At 37.5% G+C, this 23720-nt stretch overlaps 1 protein-coding gene across 1 annotated transcript in view; it reads left to right on the forward strand.

The window, feature by feature from the left end:
• Window positions 1–283: 283 nt before the first annotated feature.
• The window catches only part of TRAT1 (T cell receptor associated transmembrane adaptor 1), a 35238-nt gene continuing 11801 nt past the window's right edge, over window positions 284–23720 (forward strand). Inside the window, exons 1-3 of the mRNA XM_014858535.3 lie at window positions 284–813; window positions 12301–12411; window positions 19927–19963. Coding sequence (XP_014714021.1) covers window positions 807–813; window positions 12301–12411; window positions 19927–19963 — 155 coding nt within the window. The 5' untranslated portion in view covers window positions 284–806. The remainder of the gene's footprint in view (window positions 814–12300; window positions 12412–19926; window positions 19964–23720) is intronic.

Genomic DNA, 23720 nt, shown 5'->3' on the forward strand with positions numbered 1-23720 from the left:
CTCCAAATATTGTGATTCAGGAATATGCGTGTTAAACCAGTGCCACATAACACACTTGTGAACACTAACCTTTAAGAATTTCTGATATTGAGACACTGGAGTGGGGATTGAGAGCTGGAGCTTGTTGCCCATTGGCCCTAGATTGGACAGAGGGACTCACATTGGTGGGATAAGGGATGGTGAGAAAGAAAGTAGGCACCCAATCTCCAGCGGGGTGGTGTGCAGATGGTACCTGGTATATAAGGTAGTAAGTGTTCAAAAGTGCCAGTCCCCTCTTCTCTGCCACGCCTCAAAGAAAACAACCGACAGCTGAGCACACCTGGGGGTTTCTCACTGTTTCCTCCTTGGTTTAGTATATTTTATTTTGTTTCCTGTGCCCTCACTTGCGAGGAGATCCCTGGATTCTCTCCAGAAAGATAGGAGATCCCTCCTAGTTTAATTCATACCTTCATTTCATTATTTCTTTTAGATCAGATTTATATTGATAAAAATTCAAATACCAGAGAATGGAAGCTTGTGGGATTTTTCTTCTCACGTTACACGAACCTTTAAGAGCTTATTGGTTTCAGATGAAAACTCTAGAAGCCTCCATCACCACATTTCCTGTTTGTAACTGAACAAAGTACACACAAAAGATTTTAAGAAACAGAAAAGAGAAAGAACTGAGGTACAGACAAAGAGAGGCTTTACTGCCACGCTGTTTCTCACATGACAGAGCAACATCACTTAGAATAAAGTTGGCGGGAGTATTTTTAATCCATACACTTGCCTTATGATTACATGAAGATTTCTTTGAGAAAAGAAGCATGTCAGGTAAGTGGCATTTTAAATTCTTTTGCTCCATTCCTATGCCTAAAAATTCATTTAATAGTTTCCAAGTCTCTAACAAAAAGACACTTAAGATGTGGAAAGTAAATCAATTTACACAATTATTTTTAAAATGTGAGATGAACTTTAATATAATTAGAATGCATTTTCAAATATATCAATGAGAATAAGTTGACTATTTTCCCTTAAAACAAAAAAATTGGTCAATATTTTGTAATATTAAGCTAGTTGTAGCTGTTCAGTAAGTGTTCATTGATAATTATGCTGTTTAAAGTACTTGTTATTTTTAAAGAAGCTTTCATTGACCGTGCATATTCCTCTTTAGTTTAGTTATAAAGCAGTTTAGGAGTAACCGCATTCTAATTCTGTAGAGTTTGGGAACCATATTATCTTCCTAGAAATCAATCCAATTGTCAGCATTCAGAGAGATGATAATTTTGCAAAGGCCGCTGGAAATGCATAGACTACGAGGGTTGAGTCCACATCCATTAGCTGAGTGTCTGTTGCACATCGTGATGGTTCATTCCTCTTTTATTCTTTTACGTACTTTTTATTTCTTTAAAACCCATCTTTTTGTTGTAAGAGAAAACATGCCTATTATATAAAGTGGGAGAACCGCGAGATATATGGGTAAAAGAAAAAGGTTTACATAGTTCCCATCACCTTAAAAAACACAAGATATTACGTTGTATTTCCTTCCAACTTTTATTTCTATACATTCCACTTGGTTAGCTTTTCATAAATTAAATAATAATATACATAAAATCATATATCCTTTTTTCACTAACATAACATAACCATTTCTCTTCTTATGATAACTTCTGGCTAATCACTTTAAATGAATGCACAAAATGACGTTTATTGAGTTAATTATAGTTTACTTAGTTACTTGTTTATTGCTGGACATTTATATTGTATACAATTTTTTAATACTTTAGATGACAGAAAGATGAACAACTCTATAGCTTTTTTATATTGAGTTATTTCCTTAGAAAAGATTTTTAGAATTGAAATTACTGAATAAGAGGTTATGAATATTTTGTCTCATTATTGCCAAACTGCTTTCCAAAGCTGAAGCCAATTCACACTCATCTCATCCTAGCAGTGTTTCTCCTTAAGAGGCTTGTATCATTTGAGAAAATCTTTGCTAATTTGATAAACACAAGGTGCTAACCCATTGTTTAATGTGCATTACTTTGATTGTAATGAACTTGAACATTTTTGCATGGATTTTTAAACTGTTTATAATTCTATCACTTGTGAGTTGTCTGATTACATCTTTTGCTTAATTGTTTTGCTTATAGTACTTTTATCAATTTGTATGTCATTATAAAGATATTACACATTATAATTTCCATGAATTAGCTTCCCAGTGTTTTGTTTGCTGGATTTTAGAATCAATTGATTGGATTAATCACACAGGGAACATAAGCTGACGTATGATTTTCACACCTTTCCTTATCTTTTCCAGGTTCTTAGATTAGCAAAGAACAAAAACAATTGTTCCAGGTTCTCTAGTGCCCTGCAAAAAGTAGACACAGCAACGCGCTATGAACAATCACTGTGAACTGATGGTGGTAGGGAACTCGGGAAGGGTGACAAGGCCAAAGGCAGTGAATATGACATTCAACTATTTCCAGGATTCATTCATTCTAATTATATAAAGGATATGATCAAATTTCCTCCATAGCATTTTGTAGGTTAGATTTTCCCTTCAGATGTAGGACAGGAGCTCCTCTATGGTCAATTAAGACCTTCTACAACTCTACAGAAGAGGTAAAAGTGTAATGTAGTTGCCAAGAAAACCTCATAAATCTTAAAAGGAAAAAAAAATCCCAAAACCAAAACCCAAGAAAACCTTAATATGAAAGAAGAGAACCAGATGATAATATTTTTTGCATTTAGATAGTTGAAGTAAAAACAACGTGAATACAATGAAAAGGTGAAATTATCCCAGTTAAATAAGACAGTGTACAAAAAGAAAAACCCAGATCTTTCCTTTTCTCCTACTTCTATGCCTTGTAGTCTCTGCATCAACAAATGTGCCAGTGTCATAATTCCTCCTGTGTTTCTGCACTCACATAAAATCAATACTGGCTGAATCAAATGGTGAAAACAATTTCTTCGGGCTACTGTTAATTTAGTTTAAACAATGATCCACAATTTAGTTACACATTGCTGTTTTTGGAAAAAAAGGATTTTCATCGTCTGTGCTCAGTTTTGTCATCCCTTGAGCCTCAATCACCTTTTTGGGAACAATGAAACCCTTCTTTTAGAGACTGGTTAGAACGAATTTATGAATCATCTTTGAAACTCAGATGTTCTTTAAAGATAGGTCAGAGGCAACGTTTTATCATTTAATTTAGGGAATGTTTGGCAACAATTTTAAGGAAAGTCATTCTAAGAAAGATGGTCACTTAAAGGTCACAGCTCTGAAAATTATGTCCACAAATTGCTAGTTAATAGTAAATATCATTATTGGACACTTTTCCAGGTACTTTTCATTTAATTTTCTCAGCATTCCTGAATTAAAAATAAGAGAAAGCAAATGAACGGGTCTTTTAAAAACATTAAAGAAACATCATAGTTAACGTATTTTGTTGGATGAGTTTCCCCACATCCATGCCATCTTCAGAGGGTCTTACCAAGATGCTTCTCCAATAGGAACAGTAAGTCTATATTTAAAATGGAGCAGCCAAATACAGATATAGGGAGGTTCACCTACAGCAGGGCTTCTGGTAGCACTTCAGTCCCTGTAGGATTTCTGAAGTTTACCAATCCCAGTTGAAGTTTAATTACAAAAGTGACAAGGAGTCTAGTACTTGAGGAACCATAGCATCCTGTCTTAAATTTACCCTCCACCTCACTCCCATATGGACGGTTTCCTCAGTTAAACTCAGCAAGTATTGGTTACGAGTAAGCCTGATGTAATCAGAACGAGGGGACCTTGATGTCTCACAGATGGGATCTAAACTCCAGTTTTACGGTTGGATTAGTGAGGTTCAGTGATTTGCAGAAAGTCACACAGTGACTAAGTGACTTCACTCACTCTCTTTCTCCTCACTCTTTGAAACAGACATTCCAATGTCCCGTATTGCTATTGTCCCTCTCCCCTCACGGCCCCTCCACAATATAAACTATTCAGCTCTCAAATGACCGCTGTTCATAATAGACACTCATTTAAGGTTGACATTTTCAAATTCTGCCTTAGAACAAATGTCTTGTTTACTTGAAAGCCTGGGACTGGATTTGAGAATCCCATCCAGTGCTCCTGTGTATGACTGTAATGCCTTCACTGATGGGGTGATGGGGATGGAGTGGTGGCGGGGCCTGTGTGGATAGTGACAACGTGCTACATTCAGAGAGTCACCAAGAACGTGCCTAGTTTGGCACCAAACCACCACTACAGTAAGAAAAACTCGTTTTATGAGTGGAAGCCATGAGGGTTGTTATATCAGAACTTTTAGTTTGAACTTTCTGGTATGCCTAAAATAGATACACACATTCACGCAAATGCAAAGAATGCAAAGAAGAAAGAATACAAATGCAAAGAAGAAATGGTCTCTACTCTGACAGAGTTTAGAATCCAAGAAAGAGAAACCATCAGGAAAAGCCATATCCTATATACTCTAAACTCATACATTTGTCTCAGTTAGAGACCCCCTGAAGGAGAAACAATTAAGGCATTATATTTATTGCTTTTCTACTGTTAATTGTTTAAGTAAAGGCTGCTGTATGAATTAAACCTGCCGGAAGAAAGACATCACATTTGCTTAGCTGAGTTTCCTTCCAGAGCACATGTAATTGTGAATTCCAAATGCTGTCCAAGTACCATTGGCTTTAAGGGAGTCAGAGGTCTTATAATTAAACTTAGTACTGTTAGCTCCCGCTGGTTGAAAGCTAGATAGAAACTTGAATCACAGTTTTTCCAGCTGACATTGCCCCACTAATAACTTCTTGAGGCCTTTGGCTTTTTAGCAGTGTAAATAGCTAAATTCAAATTGTGTGGGTGTTCTTTTTCAAATGATGAAAACTCTGTAGATGAAAGTAATTACAATTAGTGAGTAATGATACTGAAGACTGCATTTGTTGGGCAGGAATCTTTAAGCACTTTGTGCATCCACTATTATAAGAGGCACTGTGTACTGAGCAGATACACACATGGGTCTGGAGATTTTCATACTGTGTACAGAAAATAACTGGGAAAGGGGAGGTGTGAAGTGTGTGTGTGTGAAAATTTATACAGATCTACCATTCAAGTGGAAAATCTCCACCCTTTAGCCACTCAGTCTCTTCTCTTCTCGTTTATGTTTTATTTTTCAGAATGGGGGCATTCATTGTTGGCAGTCAAAAAATCATGAACGTTATCAAGAATGTCATGGGATACAAAGCTTCTAAATAAAATTCTTCTTATTTAAAACTCAGATCACATTACAAAAGGAAAGATATATTGGAAAACAGAAGGGTTATATAGAAATTACAGACTCCTAAAATCAGAAGAAAACTGGAGATCTTGCTAAACCAACACCATGCATTAGAATTTAGCCCGTGTTTTAGAAGGCCTCCAATTGGTTATGTGAAACAAATTTACTGTTACAGCAAATAACAAAACCCAGGCCCAGAGGAATGTACAGTGTGGTCCAAATTCTTGTCTTAGTGTTGCTGATATATTTCATGAAAATTATTAGGACTTTCCTCAAAGCCGTTATGTAAGATGTAGGCTCATGATATTGACTTGGTTGTTTCTTTGCAGCTGAGGGCAAAATGATCTTCTTGTAGCAGTTAATGGCCTAATACAAATTTTTCAACGCTCCCTTTAATTAAAAAGGAGAAAGGGAAACTTTTCATTTAAATACAATTTTGTGCAAATAATAGGATAATTTATAGCTGGAATCAGCATAATATTTAAAGTAAGATTAGGGCTTTCTGCTTACTGCCTTAAAGTATACCTTTTTATGTTGTGCTACATTTTATTTACCCAAACCACAACTATTTATTGAAAATATACTAAATACTAGATGCTGTGAGAAATGGAAAGAAAAAAAACACTAAGTAGGATAGAGATTGAGTTCATTAGTTCTCTCAAGGACAAGCTCTAGAGATTTGTTACTGTTTTCTACATATTTATTCGCTGTCTTATCCCTTCCCCAGAAAGAGAGGTATTAGAAATACATAGAACAGCATAAGGGCCAACCAAATAAATGACGACTAAGGGAAAATAAGGAACAAAGGATACGATCAGTTCGCAAAAATGAGTATCATATAATCCTGGAGATTTGCTTAAGACAGATTGTGTGTCAAATGACACACAAGTACTGACAATGATCAATGACAATATTTATAAGGACTATAAGAGTAAAAATGCATCAGTTGGTGAGGAGATCCCCAGCTGCTTATACATGAGAACAAAATGATGTACAGTCACGTGTCGCTTAACAATGGAGATAAGTTCTGAGAAACACGCTGTTATGCAATCTTGTCGTTGTGTGAACATCATAGAGTATACTAACACAAACCTAGATAGTATAGCCTACTACATCCGTAATCTAGATGGTACTAATTTTATGAGACCACTATTTTATATGCAGTGGGTCATTGACCAAAACCCGTTTATGTGGTGCATGACTTTATGAGACTGTCTTCTAGTCCCTAGCAATCCTATAATTAATGAATTCAATGGCAAGTTTCATACAGTTGGTTCTTTTTCTCAAAATGGGACTTATTTTTCCCGAATAACAAAGGAGGAAAATGGAAGAGAACAAAAAAGAGCAACAGAGAGTTTTTCTCCCCAAAGCCCCCCGGTACATAGTTATATATTCTTCGTTGTAGGTCCTTCTAGGTGTGGCATGTGGGACGCTGCCTCAGCGTGGTTTGATGAGCAGTACCATGTCCGCGCCCAGGATTCAAACCAACGAAACACTGGGCTGCCTGCAGCGGAGCGCGTGAACTTAACCACTCAGCCACGGGGCCAGCCCCGAGAGTTTTAATTTTTATTTTCTGACTACAACCTGAAGTTCAGGTCTCTGTTGCCATTTTAGGGCAGATTGTCAGCTGAGATGAGAGCAGGTTTGATATTCTCTTCAGAAATTTTGGGAAGATAACTGGGGCATGTCACAGCATAGAAAGTCATCAAAGCCCATTCTACCTCCATTCAGAGTTAGATTCAGAGAGAATCTACAGGCAGGGTCACAATTTCCTTCCCAAATCAGTTCTGCATCCTTTCAGCATGTGTCTGAGAGAATGATGAAGGTCCCAAAGTCTATGTCGTAGGGATTTGATGCAATGACTCTAGATTGGACTATTTCTAAAGCAAGGTTAGAAGTCACTCAGTTGGCCAAAGGTAAATTATTAATACATCCATTAAATGCTTAATTTTAAGCAATGCAACTTTCTGGTCAACTCTATAATAAATTAGCTGTGAAATGTGTTCTTAGGTAAGTTATAGTATACTATACTATGATACATAACTACTGGGCTAAAAAAGATAATGAAGAACATCTGTCAAAAACAGTAATTTGAATTTTAAGTAGTTACTCTTCCGTCATTCTTTCTCTGACAATAACTAGAGAGAACAACTATTTCATGAGGTTACTCTTGGTTTATGAATATTATAAGCATATACGAAAACATCCATTTTTCTGTTCTCATAGTAGGTGGGTATGCATTTAATAAGTAAAAATAAACATATTAGATCTTTAATGTAAAAGTTGAAGAGAAGAGAATGAAAGCACATCCCATTTTCTGCTTCCTAAAATTATAATGTGCCCATGAGGAGATTGTTTCTGCTCACCTTCACTCTTCTGTTTTTAACATCCCAGTTTCGGGTGAGCATGTATTTCCTAGGGTTGCAGTGGGCTCATACAGCTTACCCCAACTAGTGATGTTCTCTAAATTCCCCTCCAAGAGGTTTTACTGATGCTAATCAAACTCCCCAAAGACTGATTTTTAAGCAAGAAAATAAAAATTTTCATTTATAGTGGTTACCACTCCCATAAATCTAATCAGATAGCTAGCTGTTAGCACCAACTTCCTCGTATCAAGTTTACTGGGAAAGAAATTAATAATCCGTAGGTTTTTTGTTAAATATAGATCCAGGGCAGAGAGAACTAGGATGCTGTTGATGAGTCCTTTCACCAGAGCCACAGTGGCCCAATGAGCTCCTCTTCTCACAGGGCTCTATTTCCCAGCTGCGGGGAGGTAGATCCTTTGTCAATAGCACTAGAGACGAATGTAATAGAATCCTCAACTTGTCTGTCCTGGGCTGTGGATGTGTCTGGAATTCACACTTGAGCAGAACCTTTTCTGTTGACTGTGGTCATTATATTTCCCTTCTTCACTCCAGTTTGTCAGTGGACACGTTTACTGAGCACCTGTTTCATGCTGAATAAGTTGCAGAAATAATAATAGGAGTCTTACTAATAGTGAGATAAGAATAAGAATAACCTTGGCTAACATTTATTGAGCATTTTATTAGTGAGAAACACTATTCTACAAATCTCATTACATGTCTCAACTCATTTAATCCCCATAACAATAAGTACAATGAGGAAATTGAGGCATGAAGACAAAGATGAATATAACATTCTTTCTGTCCTTTGGGAAGTTCACAGTTTAGTGAGGGAGAGGTTTTCCTGCATAAATGGTTGATTCAATACTTGTTGAAACAAAGAGGGATGCATAAGATGTCACTTGGGGAGGGACAGGCAGCATTGAATGAATGCTTCAAAGAGAAGGTACTCTTGAAGGATGACTAGGAATTTGTCAGATACTAAGGGGAAAGGTAATTCAGATAAAGGAGTAAATAGGCAGAGACATGAGACATGAAATGGTAAGTATGGAATCTATTGGAAATTTCAAGTGCTTCAGAATGATTGGAACATGCTCTATTATTGGGTGGCTATAGGAGATAAGTCCTAAAAGAGGCGGGAAACCTAAAGTAACACTTTTGTGGAAGTTGTTCATAGTAAGAAAAGAAAAGTGTAATGTCCTCTATGTTTAGGGCAGAGATAGGAGCAGGCAGCTTCTCCTGATGGACCTCCAGAGAGAAGGCTCCAGAGAGAAGACAAAGGAACAACTTTCTCCAGAAACCACAGAGGAGGGGCGTACACGGGAACAGTGTGTGGAAAGATAGTAGGTAGATCATGAGTAGTGGTTGATGGAGTGTTAATTCACCAACAGAGCCATAAACATAACGTCAGGGCCAATTGAAGTAATAAAAACAGAGCCCAGACGGACCTGAGAAGGGTCTGCTTAGTATTGTATTTTAAAACCTTGGCCATCAAGATATCAAAATCCTTTAAGATGTGTATATCCTTTGATTCAGCAATTCATCTTCAAGAAATTTTACCTAAAAAAAAAATATTAAGGTGGGTATATAGTTTTAGCTAAAGATATTCATCACAACATTGCTTATATAACTAAAAATTAGATGCAACTTAAATGTCTAAGGGATTGCTTAAATAAATTATGGAAAATCCATACAATGGAATTGGCAGCTAAAAGAAATGAAAGCATCTTTTGTTGCTAGGAAGAGAAGCACACTATAAAATTATTGGTGGGAAAGTGAGGTCAGTAGAGTCAGTATAATTGAATCCTATGTCTCCGTAACAATTTCTACACAGAGAATAATAAGTTTGGAAGTATATTAACCAAAGTGTCCACAGTGATTACGTCTTGATAATAAGATTGTGATTGATTATCTTTTAGTTTTTTTCTTATCTGAGTTTACTAATTGTCTTTAACATTAAACATGGATGATGTCTATAATAAGTCTGGCCTCTTTGTAGCAATTAAAGGTCATTTATTTAAGTGTCACCAAATACAGTGACTGTGGAGGATGAGTGATCAGAGTCTGCCTTTGGCTGACTAAACAGCCTGAAAGGATAGTTGTGTTATACCTCAACAGAAAATACAGTATGTGCCCTCAAATTGTTTTAAAATGTGGAAGAACTTAAAATGGTACCTGGACTGTGGGTCCTTAAGTGACATGTACAAGAAGAAGAAAAATCTTTAACAATAGAAATCTTTAATTTAATCATTAATTTAAGAACAGAAATCAGACATTAATACCCCTGTATAGTGACAACAAAGAGACAAACTGAGACCCATCTGGCAAGCGAGACAGCTTGCTGGCTTCATTTTCCACAATTATAGTTAAATCAACCACCTGAGAAGGATTATTATCAGTTGGAGGTGGGGCTCAATCTGTCTCTGAAAGCTTTCCTTGAAAATTCCCTTTGACCCGGCAATGCTACTCCCAAGAATCTTTTCCACAGATAACCCAAATATGCACAAAATGTCTGTGCAATGACATTTCTTGCATTATTTTTTGTGAGAGAAAAACGTTTTAAAAAGTCAGAATGTCCACCTTAGAGAAATGGGTAGACAAATTATATTACAGCAACACTGTGGAATTCTACGCAGCCACTAAAAATAACATACTAACACGGTAAAAATTCCCCAAACACATTTATGTTTTAATAGAAAACCTTACGTGTTATTCTATATTTCTGTATTGCTGAAATTTTTAAAATTTACACTCAGCAGGCACTTTTTTTAAATAAACAAACATAAAAATCAAGTAAATAATTCTAAAAATATATGCAGTACCACACAACGCTTAGAATTTCTAGTATATTTAAAATAGTTAATAAATATTGTGTTGTAGAGTTCTCCTAAATATTTATGGGTTTATGATCATGATGAATAAATGAGGCTCCTCCAAACTTTAGTGTTTTTAACCAAATTAATTGGTAAGTCTACTGCAGAGGATAAAAGACTTTTCAAGTCTTCTTGATTTTCTTATACTTTATGAAACATAAAAATTCCCTTAAAGAAAATAAAAGCACACATTTCACTACCATTAGCAGTTATTTTTTCCCATTTATTAATTAATTCCTAAAAAATTTTTATAAATCAGGTACTATGTGTCTGGCACTGCAGAGCAGAAAGCAGAAATGCTCCTGTTCTCCGCGGAGCTTGTGGTCCTTTGAAGTTCTAATAACATGGCACAGAATGAAAGAGGAGGTTGCACGTGTTAGCGGACAGAGATGCTGGTGCTGAAAGAGCCACAGACTAGTTCAAACAAAAGCCATGTATATATGAATAGGTGATAGGCATGCATGTATATGCACATCTGTATCGTAAATACATATGCATGTACATTCTGTATACGGAATCATCTATATGCCTAACTACGCTGGTTTAAAACTAAACGAGGCCAATAAATAACTCAGCTGCTTACACCTGAGAACCGAATGATGTACAGTCATGCGTCACTTAACAAGGGAGATAAGTTCTGAGAAACACGTTGTTATGCAATCTTGTCGTTGTGTGAACATCATAGAGTGCACTTACACAAACCTAGATAGTATAGCCTACTACACACCTAATCTAGATGGTACTAATCTTATGGGACCACCATTGTATGAAGGAACATGATATTCACATTGCATTTCTAAGTATGTGTTCACTCATCCACGTCCCCAACTAACAGAGAGTTCCTGAGGGCAGAGATTCTGTTTTCTTTACCTTTGATTCCCTAACATGGGGCACAGTTCCTAGCACAGAGGGGGTGTCTTATTGATACTGGTTCAATACGTAAATATATTGTAGCACAGAATCACCAGTTCCTTTTCTGAGATCAGCATTCATATGGATATATGACTACTAAGATCATTACCCTAATTACGTATAAATATAAATATTATATACAATAAAGTATATAATATTATATATGTGATATATAACACTATATATATAATCAGGCTAATGATCTTAGTAGTTGCTCATATATGTGTAAATGTTGCCACAAATAATAAGGGCAACTGACAGGCAATATCCCACAGAACCTGCTTTACAGCTCAGGAATGAAAAAAGAGACCTTCACAGGGAAGAAAGGGAAGCGTAATCAACTTTCCATTATCCAATCATAGGGCTTTAAACAGTATGAGAAAAGCTCCTTATGATCAATCTTGACAAAACTGGGTTTCTATGATTCCAGAATTATTATTTCATTCCAACACACAGTAGCCTACGCTACTGGGATTAACAGACGGGACGAAGTAATTTTCTGTAAATAATGAAGGCATGTATGATTATAGTCTGAGGATTAAAGAAAGGGGAAAGTATAGCAAAGTATGATTCCAGGTAATTTGAATGTTCTTGGTTTTGAAGCAAAGTTTTTATAATCAGTTGCCAGTTGTCAAATTTTAGTAGCTAGGCTAAAAGCGTCTTCCAATTCATCAACATTAAGCACGTAGGAAACTTGCTTCCTTTTGGCCATGCTGAATGCAGGGACTTATCGGCAGTACTGATTTTGAAATCTGTAAGAAGCTGTCAATGTTAATTTCTTGGTGGAGGATTTGTCCTTTGTTGTGAACAAATGCAGTGGTTTTAGTTGCGCGAATACCCAGTTCAAAACAAATGGGTGAGCAGCTGCTCTATTAAGGGCATGTTTGCTTTTGTTTGCAGGAAGCTCTGGATGCCCTTTTTCTGTCTGGGCAATTCTGGCCTTCTTGGGTTTAGCTCTTGTTGTATCGCTGATCTTCAATATTTCCTGCTATGTGGAAAAGCAGCGACAAGGTAAGACATTTTGAGAAGTAGCCATATGGCACCTGCTTGAATGGAGACTGGAAAACCTACAGAAGAAGACAGTTTTATGAAATGTTATCCAACAGGATATTTCTGTCTCTAGAAAAGCTATTTGATACATTTTTTTCACACTGAGGGTTCTCTTAATTTAAGAATGTAACCCATATTAGAAATGTAGACAGACTCCCAATCTTAGCTTTATCTCTGCCTTATGGTATAGAATAGGAAGCGATTATCCTGGTAAAATGTATTTTTCCTCCTCCAACTGAACAACCCATGAAATTAGTCTATTCTGGAGCAGCCATAAGCGTTCTCTCTGATGTTTGATGAGAAAAGGGAAGACTAGACCTTTAAGGTTCCACTCACACCTACTCAAATTTCTCAGCATCAGTCGGGTCCTCTAAGGTGCAGTAGGCTCTGCTGGGATCAGAAGGAAACTGGAAAAGCAATAGACTGAACCACAGGCTCGTTATCAAATACTCAAGGGCACCTGCCGTGTCAGCTTTCTTTTTAACAAGCTGGGCAGCAGTTTTAACCATGTGACTTTCACCCTCATGTGCATTATTGAAAGAGTGGAATGCCAGTAACTGGAAAAATCTTTGCATACTGTAGGCATTCAATATATGTTTGTTGAATACATGGATGGGTGGATGGATGGATGGATGGAAGAAGAAACTTTAACTATTTCTGGGAGGGCTCTTAATATTTTAGAAGCAAAAAACTATTGGGGGCAGGACATTTAAGTGGTAATAAATGAATAGAAAAGAAAAACACATTTCCTTTTTGTTTTTTTGGTGAGAAAGCTTGGCCCTGAGCTAACATCTGTTGCCAATCTTCCTCCATTTTGTATGTGGGAGGCCGCCACAGCAAGGCTTGATGAGTGGTGTATATGTTCGCGCCTGGGATCAGAACCCGCAAACCCCAGTCTGCTGAAGTGGAGCGTGTGAACTTAACCGCTATGCAACCAGGCCAGTCCCCAAACACATTTTCTTTTAACAGGTGAAAAGAAATAAAGTGAAGTTAACGAAACTAAGTTAGACATGGCACCAAGAAAAATTTCATGAAGCTAATTTAGAACAATGGTCAGATCCTGGAGAGAATCCTTGATCTTTTTAGGAATGTCTTCTTGAGTGTTGATAATGCTAATGTAAATTACGAAGAAGAAGACGTTAATGTCATGCAGGTTTGAAAAAGAAGATGAGAGGCCCTAGCAAATGAAGTAGCATAACTGATCAATAGCAAAATCAAGGATAAGTGCCCACTTGTTTTTCTAATTCTTCGTCCAAAACATTCCACCAGCACACGCTGCTTTTACATTGTTGACCAAATGTCCTCAACCAGAACCCAACACTTTTTTAAGATCTCTATTACACCATTTCTATGCCAAAGATGAAATTCCAGGCAAGCTGTGTGTTTTCATTAGCGGTGATTTCATCAATTATTTTTAAAATCAAGTGTTTTTTCAAACAAACCTTGTAAGTCAGATTCACGAACACCGCATCATCGGATATCTTTTTAAAAAATTTCCTTTGTAGAAAAAAATAAGCTAAAAGCAGCACTTTTCTTTAAGCAATGGCTTCAAATGACTATATTTTAATTTCTTCTTTAGGAAATTTTATGAATGCAGATTATATTGTCACCTGTATTAGAAAAAGGTGAATTGAGAGTTATGGAGGTGAAATAAGGTGGAAACCAGGACAAGAATAATCATTTGGACTAGTACTTTACTCATCCGTTGATCCAGTAGTAATCCTCTGGAGATGTGTGTGGGCCCAGGCAACAAATGGGTTTTCCAATTCTCATTTTTAGTAGTTTGTACAATGGAACTTATTGATCCATATTCACAACATTTTGCCACCATACAAATTCCTTTGGGGACTTGTTTGGGTATAATGGTTAGTTGACAACTGCTAAAAGATAGTAGCATAACTAAAAAAAGAGCAGGCTTTTTCATTTTTTTAAAGACAGATTTCTTTTATTATTTTTCTTTTCAATTGTACAAACGCTTACTGCCTCAGCCATGTCATAAATGTCTATTGCCTACAAGCAGTATGGTGGGAAATAACTTTCTTTAAACAAATAGGAAGTAATAACTTACATTCATTGATATACTTTTAAAAATCAATTTCAGTTCCCTCAGTTATTTTTAACATGGTGGCTTTTGAAGTCAACTTGACAAGAATTAGAACTCTGCTTTCAGTATTTACCTGGGAGATCTTGTACAAGTCATAAAACTTTTCTGAGTTTCAGCTTCCTTATCTAGAAAATGTAGAAACTACCAACTAGACCATAGGTCTCTTGTGAGAATTATATAGATAGCTCAGCACAGTGCTGGGGACTTAGCAGGTCAGTCCTGGACAGGAGACAGCCCATATCCCTGATCTTGATAGCCCTGGTGCTTCCTTCCCTCAGTTCCACAAATATTTGTTAAGAGCTTACTATGGCTACATGTCACCGGATTTAATTTTAATGTCTGTTATCTCTGGCTTCTTCGCTGCTCCCACCATCCCTAACCTCTGCGAGCCCTCCTCAGCTCCTGTCTCACTTCCTGCCCCCACCTCTGTATTATTTAGCAAGTCTACAATAACCTGAGTTTTAGCAATAACGGTTGTGTTCCTTTAAGTCACATACAGCTTCATTTTAGAGAGTGTTCTCTTGGCTTTCCTGGAATTGGTTCTACACATTAGCCTACCGCAAGTTATTTTCTTTGAGCAGGAATGCATCCTCCTCAGGTGGGGCACCCAACCCTGGGTCTTGCGCTGTGTTAGTGTGCAAACCTGAGACTAGCCCTGCAGCAGTGGTCACTGATGCCAGAAACATACCCTCGTTCTCATCTCATCTCCCCTTTTTCTTTCTGCAGCCGCTTCCCAATCATCTCAAGTTCTCCTGGCATCTTTTCCAAGTATTAGTAATAACTGCTGCCCTTTCTATTTCATATGAGCAAACAGTGCTATCTCCCTTTCTCACTCAGAGATGCAGGTAGGTTTGGGATTAGCTCCTTTCCAGTCTTCCTGAAGACTCCTCCCTGCTTTGTTTCTCCTAGACAGACAGACAGACTGGAAGAGATTCCTTCACATTAGCCAGCTTTCCTACCAGTCGGTCTGCGGAACGCAATGCCCCATATCTGGCCTCATGTAACTTTTTATTTTTACATCTTTGTGCTATTCTTTGTGGCTAAGAAACTTGCAAGATATGACTCTAACTTGGTGAACTCTCAGTGAGTACATTTTGCTGGCGTATTAAATAGCTCACAGAAGAAAATCTCTATTCCAGCAACAATAAAATATCTACACATTGAATCAGATAGACCAGATAAGCGTGCCCTTGATGTTTTCTGTAGCAGTGCTAGGTGGAAGCTTTGAAATGGAGCTCTCCCTTCCCCCCAAAATAAGTCTTTCATTTTTATGTGATTCTTTGTTCAAATCTGTTCTTTAGGAGGATTATATTTATTTCTCTTTCTGATAGGAATGCATTAGCGATTTCCTCCTTTAAATCCCCAAAATATTCTTTATCCAACCTTTCTTCTCTGTCTTGACAAGAAGGGTAAACAAGTGTATGGTTTGCTCATACATCAAAGTCCTATCACTATATCTGCACATTTTTCACATTAAAAATGTATCAAAAAATTTTTATGATAGAGTTTAAGCCATGTGCGGTGGTTTCTTGTTCTGTATTGCGCACGGAAAGGTGAGCACTATAAAGAGGCAAACATAAAAGCAAATGTTTGCTCACACCCTCTCCACCATGCACCTGACCGCAGTGTTCGTATCTGAATCACAGGAGAGGATTGCAGAAACTCGCCCAGCTCTTCTCTCACAGAGGCTTGCAAATGTAACAGCTTTGTAGCAAAATTAAAACTGCTTTTTTTTGGTTTTTTACTAAATATCATTGAAATGATTAGGTGGCTTTTAAACCAGGCCATTTATTTCTTTCTTTCCCTTTTCTTTTTGATGAGGAAGGTTGACCCTGAGCTCATATCTCCTGCCAATCTTCCTCTTTTTACTTGAGGAAGATTGTCCCTGGACTAATATCTATGCCAATCTTCCTCCATTTTGTATGTGGGACTCCACCACAGCATGGCTTTGTGAGTGGTGTGTAGGTCCACACCTGGGATCCAGGCCAGTGAATCCTGGGCCACGGAAGTGGAGCACAGAAACTTAACCACTACGCCACCTGGCTCACCCCTATTTTTAAACAAACTTATAAGCCCTCATGACAGAGCTAGTTCTTTTCTGGAGCCTGAGCTTACTGACCTTTCTCCTTAGCTGTAACCTTTCAACATTTGGTTACTACGCCCCTATTTAAAGAGGTCCTCTTCCATCACACTTCCCACAGGAAGGATTGCAAAACTAAAACCACATAAGTATGATTGTCCAGCTCCAGATTACACATTTAAATCCTCAGAGGAGTGTTGAATGTGGCGTCCTTGAACTCTGTGAGTTCCCTTCCAGGGCACTTTGCAATATAGTTGGTCTCTATGTATAATGTCATTTACTCATTATTTTCTTCCTCACATGGTTTTAGTTCCTGTTCTTTCCATCTAAGCACTGCATTATTATATTGAATCCTTTATACGGTTGCTTCTACTTCCTTTTTCCCACAAAACTTTTTGGTCTAAAACTTTTTTTACTTTTCTCTGCTGGTAATACTTCCAACTACATTTTCTTTCTACAGAGCTCTCCTTTTACACTGTATATCAGTATGCCTTCCAGGAAGCAACATTCATACTCTGCGCACCTCCAATTGGAAGAGCCACATTTTTTTTTTTAAATATTAGTCTGTTTGGGGAAATATTTTTACAAAACCCCTGTTTTTTCTTATTCTACTTAAGTAATGTCACTATTTTGTTTTTAAATTTTTTCTTTGTTTTTTTAATCTTTTCTTTCAATTTAACACTTAGCTGGGGACAATTCTTTTGCCAAAGGTGAGATTTGGTTATTTCATTCCAAATCAAGCTTTACTTACAAATCTTTTACCTTTAAAATAGCATCTAAGTTCATATCAGTTTGTTTTCAGCTTATCCATTAAATGAATTCCCAATTCAAATCGGCACAATGAAATTGAGACTTGTTATTTGATATGGATTTAGAATGCATAATGTTGAAAAACAACTTTGTCATTTTCTAAAATGTTTTTACAAAAATTGTTTCATTTATCGTCCACATCTACTCACAAAATATAGGCATTATTAACCCTACTTTAGGGCTAAACTGAGAATCACAGTTTTAAAGTGATTTGCAAGTTGTCACACAGCAAATTCATTGAAGAGCTGCTCTAACGTCTTCTGATTTCTCACTCTGAATTTGTTCCATGATACATCAGGCTTTGTGTACAAGTTTGACTAAATTTTTATATAAGCACTTTACTTCCAGGCAAAGCTGAATGATAATTAATGACCCAAGTATAAACATTTCTATCATACAAAAAGAAACCAACGCATTATTTATTTATTTTAGATTGGCCCTGAGCTAACATCTGTTGCCAATCTTCCTCTTTTTTTTTTCCTTCTCCCCAAAGGCCCCCAGTACAGAGTTGTATATTCTAGTTGTAGGTCATTTTAGTTGTGCTATGTGGGACACTGCCTCAGCATGATTTGATGAGTGAGTCCTCACCTGGGATCCAAACCTGTGAAACCCCAGCCGCAGAGGTGGAGCATGTAAACTTAACCACTTGGTCACGGGCTGGCCGCCAACACATACTTTATTACAATTTCCTGGTCTATATGAAATAATTTCTATTTTTATGCCTATTGATTATATGTATGTTTCTCAAGCTTTCTGATATTGTTGGGCTTCCAACAACTTGTGGCTATGTGCAACAGTAGACTTCAGTAGGCTCCTTCCAACATCCATGTGCATTTATATTCATAAGACTAGTCTAATCTGACGACGGTTGAAAGTAATCACATCTTTTGTATGCAGTGGATGGTAGGGCATTTCCTGTGGGCTAGAAGAGGGGTATTTTGGATCTGTCCCAAGTGGATTACATTCATCATTTTTGGTCTCACAGCTGCTCGGTATATACGTTTTACAAAAACTTCTCACATTTGGTCTTCACAGAATTCTTCCAAACACCTTGACATGTGACACGTCCATTTCATATTCCAATGTGATGATTTTAATAATTTGTTCCAATACTGTTTCTCTAAGAGTTAATGACCTCTTTCGAGACTAACTCAACTTTCTTGCACATGAATCTAACTAAAAATAATCTGTGTAGTTGTTTGGTGACTTATTCAATTATTTGGAAATGTTTTTGCTAGTTCCTTACCAATACACAATGTTCATTTATATATTAAAGCTGAAAGATCATCATTTGGTTGCTATTGTCTCTGAGTCATTGTCAGAGACTTAAATAATGCTGGGTTTCATTTTTATAGGAATAACTTTTGCAAGATTTTAGCTTTTATTTAATGCCAGGTTAAATAATATACAATCAAGATATAATAAATATCATACTATATACGTCCATCCAGTTCAACATCGAAGAAAATTTACCAATGAACAGATGACATAGATTTCATAATACTGATCTCAATTATTAAAACTATACTCTGAATTTCCTTTCATTCCCTTCAATAATTCATTATGAATCAATTGTCTTTCACTAAAATATATTCTTGAAAGTATTGTTTCCAATTTTGAAATCATATATTTAATTTGAGGTAAAAGTGCTTCCTTTTATTTGCCTTTGAACCACCACCTTCAAGGCTCAACGCTGGGTCACTTTCTGAGACTTGGCAGATAATTTTGTCACGGTTTTGCGATCCTACATCAGGTCTCTGGTCAGTCTTGTTACTGCAGACAAGCATGTTGTTTCTTTTAAAAGCCATTCTACTGTTTTGATTAATTTTAGAGACTGTTTCCAACTTTTTCCTGATCTCTTCTCCCTAGAACCCCTATCTCTTCTTGCCCCTATTTGCACCATGTGGATGAAATGGAATCACAACCAGAGCGACTTCCTGAGCATCGTTTTTCTGTTGTTGATCATGTGTCAAGAAATGTTAAGACACTTCAAAGATAGATAAACAAATAAATTAACAAAATTGTCTTCTATGGATTTTTTTTTTTTTTTTGGTAAGGAAGGAAAGCCTATTCAAGTTATCAAGGGCAAAGAAGGAAATTTTTCAGAAGGAGGCAGACATGTTTCATGGAACTCAAAGTCAGGAAGGAGCGCTGTGCCCCACAGTGGACTGGCACCACAGGGAAGGCAGGGGCAGAGGTTCCAGCGTTCTCAGCTTGGTGTTTCCCCTGCATAAAATGGCCACACATCTGGCTCTACATCACTTCCAAGCTGCACTGCTTGTATCGCCAGTTACCAAGGGAGAATACGATTGGCCCGAATCAGGGAAGATCTTGATCTCTAGTTCTATCAGTGGTGGCCGAGTGGTTTGATCAAAGTTGTTAACTGACATTAATGCAAAGCTCCCCTCACTACACTCTCTGGAAGATTCAACAAATGTGTAGCAACATTTCTTTTAATTTGTCTATTTTGAATATCTTTCAGGTATAACATACAGGTTCTCTGATGACTACATTTCCCGGTACGTAGAAAATGAGTTATATATTGTGTTTCCAAGGTAATATGGGAAAGTAACAAGTGCTATGTTGCTTATAGGTTTGGCTCAGGGATGTTGCGCTTGGGTAAAAATAAAATGAAAAGTGAATTTTAATTACTTTACTCCCATCTGAACATTAAAAGCTGTAGTATTATTATCTGCCCCAGTAACCAACTCATCCTGAGTCAATGAGAGAGCTGAATGAAGGACAAAATGAGACTCTAAACTAGTATCTACAGAATTCTCATTGATTTCAGCAGACAGCCGAGATTGTGATTCAGATCAGATTGCCAGGATGCAGTCTCATTATGTATGGAATTGTGTGGCCTTAAGAATCCAGGGTGGAAAGGAATCTGGCAACACTTAATAAAATTTAAGATATGCATAGACACATATATAGACAAAGATGCCACATGGTGTGCTGTTTTTAGGGGTAATGTCAGTCAACAGGGAAATGTGATAAATCAACTCTAAAATACCATGCAGTTATACTTATAACTTATTCTCTTTAATAGTCAGCTAGTTGCAGAGAAATTTGTATAGTGTGATACTTTAAAAAAAAAAAAGGCTTATGACATAAATCGTAATAAAGAAGTTTCATTTTCTTGGAAAATATATTCTGACCCAAATGTGTTGTTAGATTGGAGATTTCTCTTTTAGGATAAAAAAAACCCTCTAAATATAGAGAATTTCCTAGAGGACTCTTCAAGACCTTTCTGAAATGTAGACTGAAAGGCTGAAAGGGCTTACAAAAACACAAAGCTTTCTTGCTGGGTAAGATAAGATTATAAGCTTTTTGTTGGCCTCTAAAAGGTCTTTTTAAAATTCTTCTCCATGTGGAAATGTCTCTGGCAGATTCAGGATCTGGGCTGCAGGCAGACCCACACAAAAAAGTAAATCTTTATTTTTATGACTACTTTTAACATTGGATTCTATAACATGAGATAATTTTCAAGTCATTATTAGCTCAAGTCAAAAGTGATTTGCTGATTTGGTTACAACAAATAATGTGACAAAGAAAATCCTATATACCCACGTAGAAGTTGACCTCTTTGACGATTGATTTGATGCTTATCATTTGAAAGGCAATTAAGATACAATGTGATAGAAAGTGTTGTGATTTGATCATTCTGCTGGAGACTAGGTTGGTGGTTTTTGGATTCGGATGGTAAGAGTCAGAAGGAAAAACTGATAAAATGCAGGCAGGCTCTTAGCTGTAGGGCAAACGTGGAAAAGAGGCTGGTTCTTTTATAATATTCATCCATTCTGTAAATATTCATTCAACAAATAGGTACTGTGCTAGAAAATAGAGACACAAAGATGGAAGGATGCACATCCTTCCTTCAAGGACTTAATAATCTATCCAGTGTAATAAATCTCCAGTTAGGCAAAACTTCAATATACAATGCCGATTTTATCTATAAAAAGTGGCTGGCGTGTGAATGCACAGGTTTATGTATGTGTTTTGCAGCTTGTCTGACAGTGTAGTTTGGGAGCTAAACTTACCTTTGTAGGAGGGGCATGGAGGCTCCAGGATAAAAACAAACCAACTGGAGCAATCTCCAGCCACTCAAACTTAAACATTGAAACAGCAAGTGGAAATAAGGGCTATCTTTCTTGGGCAGGGCTAGAATTCCTGACGCCTCCTCAGAGCTGGGATGATTTGAGGGTAGGATTCCCCATTGCACCCTCTCCCTGCTTCTACTCAACACCAGGTGGGAAGCTACGCTGGAGGGGAAAGAAATTTTCTTCTCTGACCTTATCTTCCTGAGTCCCGCCCCGCCCCCACCCCCCGAAACCCCCCCCACCCCCACTTCCTGCACTGGGCCGTCAGACCTACTTCAAGGACAGTGTAGCAACTACATCTAATGGAAAGTCAGATACACACTTCCTGATATTTAAGGGGATAAGGCAGTGGGAATGTCATGGATTTGAGATCCAAACAATTCTGGATTTTAATCAAACTTCCTAGGTTTGTAGTGTTGAGAAAATGGGCGTTGGTGAACTTCATCTGAAAAATCCAGATTATAATTTAATACTTTCCTTAAAAAGGGTAGTCGATAAAGAAACTGCTGCTTTATTGGATGAAAATTAAGGTCTAAGAAAATTCCTACCCCCTTGGAGCACATTCCTCCTCTAGTTTAGGAGAGCAGCTCAGTTCACGATTACTTTAAGGCTATCGTGACTCCTCAGTGTGAGTGTTCCTCTCAAAAACTTGGACAAATTCCCAGCGGCTTTTGCGCGGTCTGCTCTTGGGTGATGTTGAAAGGTGTTTTTATCAGAAAACATGTCTCATCTCAGCTGTTCTTCTACCATAAGACGATTTCTTGGATTTCTGGGGCTCTGCAGGCTGGGATCCTTTCAAGTAATTTTCTTGGGATTCTAATGGTTTATAATGTTGTGTAATTTCAGGTGTAATTATTGTTTATCAATTCCTGAGTACACTTCATCGTGCTCACCCCTTATCCCATTTGCAACAACATGGATAGACCTTGAGAGTATGATGTTAAGCCAAAATCTTATTCTTGGTTGCCCTTTTGTCACCCCTAGCTCTGTGTCACTGCTCTAAGATTCTTTCTGTATCTCTTTAGAGTTCTTCATGCTGGCAGATTTTCCCAGCCTCCTTTCCCCCAAAACTTTAGCGAAAGACCCTTCCTTTTAAGTGCTCCAAAACACTGGCAATATAGGCTCCTTGTGTTTAAGAGATTTTACAAAGAAGTGGCCATAATAGAAGGGAATTTGAACACTGATCAAGAGAATAAAAATTTAGTGTCAGATATCATTGCTCCGAGAGTCCATTAACCATGCCCCTCATAGGGAGCAGTACTCGTTCTTAGCAAACCCTAGTCATACTAACCCCGGTCACACACAACATTGCTGAGCTTTACACTTTTCCCCTGGACCAGAGGTCTATCTTTGGTGTCTTCTCACTCTAAGTTTAAGACACCCACACCTATGGCACAGCCCCTGCCAAAGAAAGCAAAAATTTAACAGGGTAGACTCAAGAATACGTGGCTCCAGCTACTTTCCCTTTGCTCTCCTGCATCACTGCTTTTTCTATCCCTTTTGTATTATTCTCATCACTATATAAACAGGCAGTATTGTCCCATACCTTAAAAAACAAAAAAGAAGAGCTCCCTTGATGCTAGATTGCCTATAACTATCTCTCCATTGCTCTGTACCCTTTACAGCAAAACTTGAAAGTTCCAGCTACATTCTGTCCATATCTGCTGGCTTCTCTTCCTCTTCTCCTCTTCCTCCCTCAATCTTCTGTCCTCAATCATCCACTGACTCAGTTCTTGTCAAGGTCCCCAATGAAATCCACATGGCCAAACCTCAGTCTCATCGCACGCAGTCCATCTGTGACATCTGACACACTGGCACTCATTACTTCTTGAGACACTGTCTTCTCTAGGCTCTGGGCCGCACCATCATTTCTTCCTTACTTACCAGCAGCTCCTTCTCCTTTGCTGGTTCCTGAACCTTAAAGTGCGTCCAGGACTCATTAGTGAACCTCTTCTCTATCTATACTCATTCTGTAGTAATTTCATCCTCTCTCCTGGCTTTAAATAACATTTATGCACTGGTGGAGCCCAGATTTATATGTTTGCCTATTCAGAGAAATATCTATTAAGCAAATCAGGTTAACACTTACCGAAACCAACTTCTGATAGACCCCTAAGCTTACTCTTTCCTCAGACAACTTTCTAGCCCCTTAAAATAGCTTCATTGAGTTTTTTAG

The sequence above is a fragment of the Equus asinus genome, chromosome 5 (genome assembly GCF_041296235.1).
Source record: "Equus asinus isolate D_3611 breed Donkey chromosome 5, EquAss-T2T_v2, whole genome shotgun sequence".
Classification (NCBI taxonomy): domain Eukaryota; kingdom Metazoa; phylum Chordata; class Mammalia; order Perissodactyla; family Equidae; genus Equus; species Equus asinus.